This window comes from Aphelocoma coerulescens, chromosome 5, assembly GCF_041296385.1.
Source record: "Aphelocoma coerulescens isolate FSJ_1873_10779 chromosome 5, UR_Acoe_1.0, whole genome shotgun sequence".
Taxonomy (NCBI): domain Eukaryota; kingdom Metazoa; phylum Chordata; class Aves; order Passeriformes; family Corvidae; genus Aphelocoma; species Aphelocoma coerulescens.
The window spans coordinates 31,653,480-31,666,136 of NC_091019.1; the positions used below are offsets into that span (position 1 = coordinate 31,653,480).

The window sequence follows — 12,657 nt, forward strand, 5'->3', positions numbered from 1 at the left end:
CAAGCCCAGTGACACACACAACAGTTCAGTGCTAAAGCTTGGCTCAGCATAAAGATGAAAAAAACATCCCACAACATCAGAAGTTCCTGACTTGATTTCTGAGAACTTTTTGAGGAGCTGAGTACCTTCCTGTGCTCTTTCCCAGTCTAATGAATAAATTTGGCTATGGGATAAAGGCTTTCAAATTCATTGTGCGTAGTTGTATTTTTATTGCACATGGTTTAAGAAATACAGAAATTGATGAAAAAATGCTCCTGATGAGTGGCCAGCATAAGAGCTTTTGATGACCTGCTGTGGATCCCAGAGCAGAAATGCCTACATCAGAGAAATATTCAGAATGAACTGGTTTCTCCAGGGGGCAGGGAGTATTTTTGGCAGGGAAGACTGTGAAGGCCTGATCTACATTTTAACTCTTAGAACTGGCTGTGCCAGCTCAGAACTGATGGAAAGCTTGCCATTGCGATGCTTTGCTTGGTGGAAAAAGGATTCAGAGAAGCACTAAGTGTACAATGCATTATTTGTTTTAAAAGTATCAGGGTATCTGTTTCCAGTCTTCTAATACATTAACCTTGAAGTTTGTTCATAATGAAATAGTCTAGTCTTACAAGTTAGCAAAAGACTTATTGTCATAAAGACAGTGGGCTAGGGAAGAGCAGGTGGACTGGGTAACCTCTAGGCAATACTGAGAAAGCACATCCACTCCCTGCAGTCACAGGGGAGGGCACCTCTTTGCACTTACTGCACATTCTGCATCTTAAAATTATTTGAGGTGAGAATCATTTTAGAGCAACTGAGTTAGCTACAAAGCAGGAGATGTTCTATAAGCCTTAATTCTTGTTGTTTAGGTTTTGGGGTTTCTATCTGCTCGTATGTTCACAGCCTTCTTTTCAACATTTGAGGATGCTCTAGGTTACTTCTGTCTCACCTAACTGGGATCTGCTTGCCCTTATGGAAACAACAAATTGTGGGGTGGAAGCTGCCCCACTTCCTGGCTGTACATACCCCTATCTATACAACATATATGTGTATGTTGAGTGATTGCATCGTAGTGGCTTTTGTAATGCAATAACTGTGGTGTCAAGAAAATGTGGTTGGAAAAAACTATACTTGCAAATTAACATGAATAGAAAATCAAAGTCAGTGAAAAGGCAATATAGCTGAAGAGTTCTTACTGTGAGCCACCACCATGTTGTCCACAATATGCCAGCTTCTGTATCCTCTAAATAGCCCTTTATCCTTTTTGCAGCAGAAGTGGACTTTAATTTTATGTTTGTACTCTGAACTGGAGACAGTGGTGTTCAGTCTTTTCATAATGTGCTGATGAATCAAAGTGCTAACCTTGTCATGGGTTCGTCATCTTCTGTAGCTTCCCACCAAAATAATGCAATGCCAGTTGGTGAATAGCCTGGAGGAGTTTTGGCTGCTGCTGGCTGAAGCATGCCATTGAAATGTTGGTCTTCAGGGCCAGGAGGTTTTGTATTGATGCCTGTAAGAAAAACTCAGCAGTGTCAGATGAACCCAAATGTCCTATTAGTCACATGGTATGTACAGGGACAAGCCAAAACAACTGAGTCAGGGGAAAAAATATAAGGGCTTCTGCCTGAAGAAAGCCTCACATACCACTCTCATTTCAGAGGAAAAACCCTTTTATGACCAATCCTGGGTGACAAGTAGGTGGGCTCAAAGGCTGGAGAGACACATCTTTGTAGTATGTTTGTCACTGTGTCTTTGGTTATATAAATGTACCAGAATAGGAGAAAAATGCCTGTCTTTCTTTCAAATTCCTTTTCAGCTCTGTACACTGCCTCCAGGTTGCCTGTTGCTACACCCTGTGAGGCCTCATTGGAGTTTACACTATGTTGCTTGGTATTTGTTTACTTTTGGCGGCCACAGACTAAGGTTACAGGTTTGGGAACCAGTACATAATTGTAAGGACAGCTTCTTGTGTTACTTTTTTCCCCCTCTCCCTCTTTTGTAAAGTGTGAACCTTTCTTTGGAATTCTGAAGTGACTGTATTGTTACAACGTTTGTATGTAGAGATTTGTTTTGACATGGCTTGTGTGGAGGACCTTTGCTCTTCTTATCTCACATTCAGTTTTATTAAGTGCTTGATAGCTTTGCCAGCCTTCTGTGGGGGAGGAGAGGTGATGGGGTGGCTTCAATACTTGGCTTTTTTTAAGGGAAATTTGCCCAGCTTTACCTAGAGCAGTATGAGAATCTGGGGTGCTCTTGACTGTTCTTCACTCATCCTGATCTGATTGCTTCTTGGAAAAAGAGATCAGCCTTGAAACCCTCAGAAAAAAATATTGCTTGATGCGCTAAGCCAGCACTGACCAAGAAGGCCCATCAGTTTGTCACGCATGGAAACCTGCATGTGTTTCACCCCGCCAGAAGGCGTCTGTGCAGCACAGAGTGAATCAAGGCAACTCACACTGCTCTGTGGATGCCACTGGAGCCACCACAGCTTGCACCAGCCAAGGACCGGCCCTTCCATGTTTTGGTGGTTAGGAAACCTGTGAGCGAAATCCTACAGGGGTTTGAGAGGAGTGGAAAATGGGTGTTGGAAACCTCTCAACTTCTCAGGATTTCTTTGGTATTCATACACATTTGCAAGAATGTATTCCAAGCATCTTGTACTGTTATTAGTAACTTGTACTGTAGTTTGTTAGCAGTGTTGACTACCTACATAGCTAATATTCTGTTGCAACTTAGAAAAAGTGTAAACAACTGCAGAAAACAAGAGTTTAGAACTTGTATGTACTGGTTTTTTTATATTAAAGCACTTCAATTAAAAGTTCAAGGAAAAATACTCCTGCAGCCATTGTTGTACCTTTGTATCTGTTTGGATAACACATGAGTGGAAAGAGATGGGAGTGCCCTCTTTGCTTTGGTACTAACCAAAAGAGATGGTCAAAATTTTGGGAAGAACTTTGGGTGTTAAAGTTTATTCAGCAAACAGAAGGTGCCAGCAACCTAGTCCAGAAGACATTATAATCTTGTGAAATCCCTGCGACCAAAGCTGAACAGTCTGAGGGATGGCCAAGCCATCGCTGAGTGGTGATTCACACAGCTGTGAGTATCTGCAAAAGAAGGGGAGCAGTTAATGAATGAGTCCACTCTGTAGTATGTTAGATTTCCTTTATTTTTATCACAAAGTACCTCAGAGGTCACTGGAAGCTTGTTCATGTGAAAGTGAAGAAAAAGCATCCCCAGTCCAGGGTTATTTCAGGAGTACAGCAAAGTTGTGGGTTTGGGTACCAGAGGAGTTGTGTTGGAAAACAGCAGCACACACAGGCAACAAATGGTCCTCACCACACATCCCAGAAATTGTTTCTCTCTCCTCCCTGCCCCCCCCAATGTGCATATCCAAATACTTTTCTGGATCACATCACTGTGGGATCAGCGTGCATAAACAGACATCTCTAAAGCAGCTTGTGATTTGGTGATCTCAGCCCAGCTCTTAGTAGCCAGATGCCCATAATATGAAAACAACCATCAAAACTGTCTCTTTTGCTGGCACTGTTTAATCAAAGGGACAATGGGAGAGAATGGCAGTCTTATTTCTACAAAGAGCCCTTCAATGTCAAATTTGCCATACAGTAGAGTAGCATTCACCTCTGTGGCACAGACCACAGCCACTCTGGAGGGGAACAAAAGCTCTCAGACAGCACGCAATTAATCCAGCATCTATTAAACCAAGCACGGGTTATTTTGAAGGAACTAAACAGATTTCTGCTTTAAATTATTCTAAGCACTATTTTTTTTAACTCTACACAGTATGCACAGCTCAAAGTACAAACCAGAAGGCTGTGTTTCTGGCAGCTGTTATCTTCCCGGTAGCTGTTTTACATCCCTGGCATCTCATAATCCTGAGACAAAAATCAAGTAAAACACAGCAGAGGAGCAACATTAAAATACCTCTGGTTTTCCTGCTGCCCAAAGCCATGTTCAGGTGCTCAATGCCAGAGCAAACAATTAATTGCACGACCAAGGGAAGTAATGAAATCTGGTTTCCTATGGATTTATGACGTTACCTTGGTGCCAGAGACTTGAGGAGTTAGTCTTTCTGCCAATATCTTGAATTCAGATGAGGATTTTATCAGCATTAGTCTCTGGAATGGCATAATGAACTTTGAAATGGGTGCATTAAAAAAAAAAAAAAAGCAAGCTATATTACATACTACATACAGTGAGAGATGAAATTTACTGATGGGAATTTACAAGATAATTAAAATCACAGATCAAAACAAATATACCTTGTCTGCTAAGTCCTAAAAATGGGACTGCTACTTGTTTTATTTCTGTAATGTCTGTCCCCACTTTTTTCAGTGCAATGCTATTGAATAATAGTATCATTGCCAGTGGAGTGGTTCCAATAAAAGACACAAAGAATTTGTAATAGTAGAGCAAAAGGTGTAAATAAACAATATGTTTTCACAGATGAAGAAAAATTACCCAAAAATCTAAGATGGACATGTATTTTTTAATCTTTGAAAAAGTGATTTGGAAAAGAAGAGGAAAAGTGAGGTGAGAAGTTTACTGAGAATAAAAAACTGTTCTGGGCAGTCAAAACAAAAGTCGACTGTGAAGTTTTTCATGATAATGAGGAACTGGGTTGTAAAATGACAGATGAAATCTACTGTCGATAAATGCACAGTAATGCTTCTGGGGAAAAAAACCACCCTAATTATACATGCATAATGAGGGGCTCTAAATCAGCCATCACTGCACGGGAAAATGATCTCAGCATCATCGCTAATTCTGAGAAAATGACAGGTCAAGGCTGAGCAGGTGTCAAAAAAGCAAGTAAAATGTTAGGAATAACTAGGAAGGGAGAAAAAAAAAAAAAAGACAAAACAGAAAACATCATTAAGTCTCTGCATAAATCTGTGATGTGGTCCTGTGCTGGGTAGTGTTTGCAGCTTCTCCATACTCCCACCCTCCCATCCCCACAGCCCAGCACACACCCAAAAAGCAAGAACAGGCACAGGGGACAGCAAGAAAGCACTGGCACTGTGGGACAGCTGCCATGCAAGGAGAGAACAAGTGTGCTGGGACTCACTGGCTGTCAAGAGAGATGGCAAAGGAGAGGCAGGTTTGCAGGTTTGCCAGGAACCAGCCGCCACAAAGAACAAGCTGCACTTCCAGCCCCAGATGTACTGAAGCATCTGGCTCCCTGCAGCTGAGTGGGCACAGCCCAGCTGTGGGGTGCATGCTCTATATGCACCTTGGTCCTCATATTTTTGGCCCACAAACCTCCTTTAGAGGTCACTATTAGGGACAGTTACCTCCACAGGCAATCCCATACTTTGGTTCTCATATCTTATTTTAATAGATTTATCCCTGATCTCGGATATATTTTCCTACCCCTTTAGTATCTGTCCATAGCAGGAGAAAATCTATTTGACACTTCAACCACAGTTCCTTGAGCAAGTTAAGTTGTGCCTGCTTATTTCATTCACTACAGTTGATAAAAGATAATCAAACAGCTTGTGGTTGAAGCCTTCACCATTTTTCTGGTACAAAAGCCCCATGAAACAGTAAATCCAAATTCAGCAAACCACAGCTAAATTGCAGGTGGGTGCAAACCTAGCACTACATCAGTAGAGGGTGAACCTCCCGTCTTCTTCTGCTGGACTAGGATTTCATCTCTAGAAGCTTCCTGAGAAGATACAACAGTGACTGCAAGGACTGAAGGTGGCTCTTCATCACAGCAGAAATTGATTTAGTGGCTTTTTATTACGTGTTCCTGAAATGGCCTAGTGCATCTATCTGTTCTGATACCACAGTAGCTCACTGTTGCACAGCCTCTGCTTTAGTGATTTGTTTACATGCCCACCTTATTCCTGGGAAATAAGAACCCATAGGAATTGAAAGAGCCTCCTTCCCAAGGCTGTCTGTCTGTGCTGAATGGAAGAAAGACACATCAGTCTCAAAGAGAAGCTATGGAGAGCAAAGGTACCTCCCCAGCAGCCTGACCTTGGCAAGGAGACAGGAGAATCACCATTTGCGACAGGCAGCAGTTCCCTTTAATAAATATTTCATGGCAGAGAACGGCAGACTTGGGGAGAAAATGGAGGGCAGGGTTCAGCCTGTGACGCAAGGTGATGTGACCAGACCTTGTCTAGCAGGGCTGGAGGCCACCTAATTGGCATTCCCACGCCATGCTTACGAAGAGCATTCTGTAGTCCTCTGGGAACACAAAAATAATTAAAAGGCCCCTCAGCATGCAGTGTTGCTAATGGGCTATTGCCTGCCATGTGATGTTTTTGTGCTCAATTAGAGCTGAGCAACACAGACTGCTCAAAATTCCCATCTCCCTCCAAGAGACACCTGGGTGGACCGAGCCTCCTTTGCTGCACGATGGTCCTTGTTGTGCCTTGCCCTGCAGCGTTTGTGATGAAGGGCTGAAGGCTGAGGTGGCAGCTGAGCTCCATGCAGCAGAGCACACATTGCTGTGTTTATGGTGCTGCAGACAGAGCTCTGGCACTGGGGGCACAGCACACAGAGCTGGTGGGTTCAGAGCACTCGTCTTTGCACACCCGGGCACCTCCGTGGTGACCTGAAGCTGCAGGATGGCTGCGCATATGGCGCAAAGCAAAGGCCCTGGATCTCTTCCAGGCAAGACCTTGCTCACACATTGCATATCTGTGTGGACTTCTGGCTTCTCCTAGCACAGTGCCAGGCTCAGTTGGTGCCAGCCACAGCTGCCTGGCAAAGAATTCCTTCAATATTCCCCCCCTTTTCTCTGCACAGATCCTGTATGAGATGATGCTGAGAGACCTATCAACACCTTTTGTGCTTTCTCAGGAGGGATTTGGCCACCTGAAGGCAATTTCTCTCTGCAATCTCAGATTGCCTTCTGTCCAGGCACCTGTTTTATTTACCACCCCTGCTGTGGAGGCTGCCTTGCCAGCTCTGTGTGCCTAACACTGTCTCTGATGCTCTCACAAGCCTTGATTCACTTTGCAAGCCATCGGTGCAAGCCATTGGTGCCTCGTTTGGGCCAAAACAACAATTCGTCTCCAAGGTATGGTTGTTTGAGTATTCATGGGCTAAACTTTAGGTAATTAGCATTGTTAATGTTCTCTGTGTGATATTACAGCTGTGGACCTCATTAAAATATTCTCCTGGGAGAAGTCAGGTGAAGAGTCAGGTGTCAGCTTTGCTTCATGTGGAAAAGCCTGCCTGTTATTCTGAGAGAATTATTTGTTTAAACACAGGATTTACACATGATGGTGTATTTAATCCCCTGTGCTTCTGCCAGCCAGAGAGCTGGGCTGAGCTGCTGAGCAGCACTGGCATGGAACCCAGAAGCAAGGGTCTCTATTTCTTCTGCCTAAGAAAGGCTCAGGCTTGTGGGCTCCTGCCCAAAACACAGGCAGCAGGCAGGAGTCCTCAGGCTGGTCTCTCCAGTGCCAACTGCCCCACCCCACCATAAGGCCCTGTCAGATCCTGCTCCTGGCCAGCCCCAGCAGCTTCCCTGAGCAGCAGGAGCCTTGGGAGTGCTTTTAAAAGAAAGGACAGTGACAAAAGGCCACAGAGGAGCTCAAACTGATCTGAACTAATGGCAGTTCAGGTGATGAGAAGAGAAACAGAGGCATTTAATCTGCAGGAGATCTCCTCTTCCTGCTACCTGAGAGGCTCTGATAGGGAGACAGGAGAAGGTGGCAGATCTTACTACCATGGACCAACCTTCTCTGATGTAGGACACCACATGACCCTCACAGCAAGGGCCATGCTGTCCTTTGGCATCTTCCTGGGACAGCACCAGCCTCTGCTCCTCAACCAGGGGATGGCATGGTCCAGGGCTGCTTTCCCATGGCACTACCAGGTGCAGTGGAGGTCATCCCATCCTGTCTCTGTATTTTGTACAAGGAGTGGGAGACTTGAGCATGTTACCACCCCTGGTGGTGAGGGAGTTATGCCCCAGTAAGGCCCTGGAGACAGACATGGAGCATGACACATCTACACTCTGCAGGAGGCTCTGCATTTGCTCTGTGACCTTCCTGAGTTCTTTTCTCCAGACCTGCCAGCATCTGCTTGGGCAATTATTTATGAACAGGAGTTGAGTTTCTCCAGCTGAAGGAGGTGGCTGTGGACAGATGTCAGTGCAACAAATGGGCACACACCAGCTGTTTTCAGGCGCTGAGCGCCAGCAGGCAGAGATGCCCACTGACAGAGACAGAGAGGTAGAGAGATGCATGCTGGCTCTAGATCTGGTCTGCTGTAGCTGCACAGAATTTGAAGCATAAATGGTTGTGTTATTGTTAGTTTTTAGGGGGTTTTTTTGTTTGTTTGTTTTTTTAATTGTTTTTTTTTCAAATGTTTTACCCAGTATGCCTCTAGTATCACTTCCTGGGTTGATCTCAGGAGCACAGAGAGCTTTTCTTGTGCTTGGGGAGAACAGCCACCACTGTGGCTAGGCTGAGTGCTCAGTTCCAGGAAAAGCCTTGTGTTTTGAGACACTACACGTGACTGTCACCTTGCTGCCATCAAAACCAATGGCTGCAGCCTCTAGGTAGGTTTCTCTAGCAACAGATTTTGTTGCAATGTCCCTTGAGGGGTTTGGCAGGCTGCTCAGATGGCTAATAACCATTTGAAAGTCTCCCCCTTCCCTTCCTTTCCATTTCAGCTAGTTAAGTGTCCTCATTTCTCAAGGATCTTCTTTCTGCCTGTGGGAGTGGTAGGTAGGTGGCTGGAAGAGCAGAGAGGTGCAGAGATGCAGTGGAGGTATTGGGTTCCTGGTGTGAAGAGAAGCTGAGGGCCTGAGTGGGAACGAAGGATGGCGATGGGTGAGTAGGAGGAAGCTTAACAGGATGGAAAGTAGGAGCAAAGAGACTGCAGGATGAAGATGGGAATGGAAGATTACCTGACTGGAGGGAGAGGATTTGTACAGCAGGATGCTGCTTCGTGTCGATTATGCAAATCACCTGTACCTGCTGCGCAGTGCTTCCTTGGGTTTGCTGTTTTGGTCAAGGATGCCTGGCTGCTCCCCAGGCTGCTGCTGCAGCCCCTGTCACGGTGGGCAGCAGCAGGCTGAGAGCATAGGGGGAAATGGAATTGCCTCGGTCAGCTTTTCTGGGAAACACCTCAGCTGGTTCATACTGGAGTACCTCCACTGAGTCTGCTATGCTGCTTCACACCTGCCAAAAATCTGACCCATCAAATTTTGTGCTGAGAGAAATGTTTAGTTCTTCTTTTGCTAGTAAAATTATCAGCAAAATTACCTGTTATACCACAGCCTACTTGCTCTTTTAGGAACATTTCGCCAGACCTAGCTAACTCCAGTCAACATCCCTGTTGTTCTGAACTTTCTCAGAGCTGGGAGGAGCCTGGGGGAGAGGAATCACACAGTGAAAAGCTCAGGAGAATCCACTTTTTGTCTTGGGCCTGTCCATATATCCATAGTTCAACCTTGCCCTAACCTTCAGTGTTTCAAGAGCTGTGCACAACGCTCTCTGCCTTTGTGCAGAGAGCACAAATGGCTCTTGGAAAACTTTTACTCCTTCTGTAGCCAGGCCATGCTGCCAAGTCAAACTGCAAATTTGGGTCCACATTTTGTCTGATGACTGGTCAGGGTATTCAGAGTAGAGCTTTACTTTGCCTCATGAGTTAGAGGCAAACAGCAGAACTGAGAGCTGGCAGTGCTTGCTGCAAACCTGTGCCGTACACCTGAGAAGCCATGGGCAGAAATTCCTTGTAAGAATGGGAATCACATAAGAAAAACAACTTTGTTTCAGGAGAATTCAGAGCAGGATTTTATACATTGGTAGAGGCCGGAACAGTGCGATATCGACAACTAACATCTTTACTAATAACACTAACTTTGGAGAATCGTTTGGCACAGGGATTTTATCTAATTTAAATGTAGCTCTCCTGTGCTTCCTTTGCTGTGAACTTGTGCAGATGAAAGAGGAATAACTATCTCTCAGACAAGCAGTTCCACGTACCAGAGATTAGCAGAGGCACCACTGAGGAGCAGGGCTCCTGTGGGGTGCTGACATTCCCGCGGCGCTGAGCAGAGCCTGCATTCAAATTACTCTGAGGAGAGCCGAGTCTTCTGCAGGGGCAGCACAAGGAATGCATCAGGGACTGGGCAGAGGGGTGCCTGTGCCTCACAACCCACCGAGCACAGGAGTGTCCGCTCATTATCTGCTCCATGAACTGGTGTGTGATTCCTTGCCTCATGCTCTGGTGCACGTGTGTGTTTCTGTGTGCATTTGTGTATCTGTTTCAGGGCTGACGTGTTCATCTGATGATACATATTTAAATAATGTAAATAATTGACATGCAATAAGGAAATGCGCTTTATCAAATGAAGCGAGACCAGGCAAGGCCCAGCATCAATTCATATTCATACGCTGTGCATTTCCTCCCTGTTTAATCTGTGTTTTAAAAGAACCTGTCCCTACTGGGAATTCCACCGCCAGCCCTCACCGGCCTCATTTTGTGCCTACTATGCCTTCAAAACTAATCCATCCTCAAAGCCAGAGGCTCATGTCAGCTTCATTTTGAGAGTGAGCATTTAATTTCTGCGTGCTCCTATCCTTTAAAAAAACCCAACATTTAAGCTAATAAAGGGAAAAGAGCAGGGAGGGAGTAGAGAAACAGCAGTCTGACTCTCCGTCCATGCATCCATTCATCCATCTATCCATCCATCCACCTGTCACAGCTAAACCCAGTATTTTACTACAAAAACAGGTATCCTCTTGTCCCGTCTCTACCGTATTGACATTAGGACTCTGTGTAAGACTTGTGAGGCCCATTTCTCCTGGATTTAAGTTCAATGCCCCTGCACTTCTTTCATCTGCCTTTAGAAGTTTCTTCTCCCCTCTGCTTATTTTGTAATGGCAGCATACAGTTTTGAATTACAAAAGAGGACTTAAATTTGTAGTGCCTGGTGATCCTGATGGCAAGTGCCAGGTGAACAGTACCTGTTTTAGAGAAATCTTCCCTAAATCCAGCTTGCTGTTGATCCAGGCATGTGTGTACCCTTTCCACTCTCTGTGCCCCCAAATATTCCTTCTTTGGTTTTGGGAATGTGTAGAGCAGCACTTTCACTAATTGTGTGCCGCAGCCTGCGAACAAATTAGCATCTGCGCACAAAGGTGCTCCCCTGGCCACCCTGTCTGTGCTGCTACACTTAATTGGTGTGAGTGTGGCAAGGGAGAAGCCAGCAGGCAGGCACTGCATCTAGCTTTCCTCTTTCTTCCCCTCTCACTCAGGATTCCTCTACATTATTTTTGATTCAGAGTCTCCAGGCATCTTGTTTAATTTATGCTGCAACTTTCTTATTGTCCCCGGAAATGCATTTGCAAAGGAAAAATCCATGCAAAAGGATCTTTAGGAGAGGGTGAGGGAAGCTGCCGATGGTGATTATGCAGTGAGACAATCAGCATGAAGAGTGGCTAGTGCCTCTGAACAAAGAAAGTATCGGTAAAAAATGGCAGCTTTGATCAATTTGTTTTCACTTGCCTCCATGAGAGGCTGTAACCCTTTAACTTCAAGTCTAGCCATTGAACTCAGTCTGCTCTTCCCTGAAAAGGACTATGTGAAAAAAACCTTTCTTCCCTTCCACCTCCCCATCTGAGGCATTTAGGATTAGCACGGCATCTCCAAGCTTATGCCTGGTGTTTCTTCACCTCCTTCTGAGCCTGGGCTTTTGTTTTTGGCCTGTACTGGTTTCCCATGTTTCATCCTGCTCTCACTCACATACAAACCATGAAGAACCTGCACTTCTTCAGTGTTTTCAAGGGGGTATTGATGAAGGCACTGCTGCCCAGGGAATACACCCCAAGGAAATTGTCTGGAGCAAGAGCTGAACTCTTCAAAACAATGTGAGGGAGCAGTTCTGTGCCCTTTGCCTTGGGTGTTGGCAAAGCTGCAATCCAGAGGGAGAGCTTCTGCTGCCTGCACGGAAATGTGTCCCCCTCCCTGGCAACAGCCTCCAGGGCTTGTGCCTCCTGCAGGGGTGAGGGGAGAGAAGTCTGCAGCCATCCCTCAGCCAGGGCATCCCCTAGCACGTCCCCTTGCTGGAAATCCTGCCACAGCAGGGGAACTTGGCACTCCACCTCTCGCAGGGGTACAGCTGGCAGTAGCACAGCACCATTCTTTCCCAGCAGCACTGCTTTTACAGAGTGGATGGCCCAGCAGCATGCAGTAGTCCTCAGGACTGCAGGAGAAAGGAGAAATTAGCATGCATGTCCCTGTGCCTCTTGGGCCCACAGCACCAAGGTCTCATAACTCTCCCTTTCTCTGTGCTGTCCTGGTGCCTCTATTGTTTCTCATCAGCTCTCAGTATGTTGATTTAATGTCTTCTGCCTTCCTGGGGCAGAAATAACACTTGTCCTTTCCCCTCATCTTGAAGACGATGCTGTGCAGCTGTAGAGAGTCCTTGAGAGTGCATTAGTGGCATTATTGGCAGCTCTGACCCACAACCATCTCTTACTAGTCTGCTCCAGACAAGAGCTTGAATTCCCCAATCCTACAAACTATAATGAAAAGATGAACAGGAGACCAGGGTTGTTTCCTGGGTAAAGCAGAGCTGTGATGCTCTCTGCAGAGGCACGGGTTGAGCTCCCCCTCAGTACTCCCACTCAAGTACGTTGATGAAAACCAGAAGAGTTGGTTTTGGTACTGTCAGAACAGTGCCAG

The 12,657-nt window shown here is 45.7% G+C and overlaps 1 protein-coding gene across 1 annotated transcript in view; it reads right to left on the reverse strand.

The window, feature by feature from the left end:
- Positions 1-3,987: 3,987 nt before the first annotated feature.
- RGS6 (regulator of G protein signaling 6) overlaps positions 3,988-12,657 on the reverse strand; it is a 297,223-nt gene continuing 288,553 nt past the window's right edge. Inside the window, exon 17 of the mRNA XM_069017516.1 lies at positions 3,988-4,112. Within this exon, the coding sequence (XP_068873617.1) occupies positions 4,023-4,112 (90 nt within the window). The 3' untranslated portion in view covers positions 3,988-4,022. The remainder of the gene's footprint in view (positions 4,113-12,657) is intronic.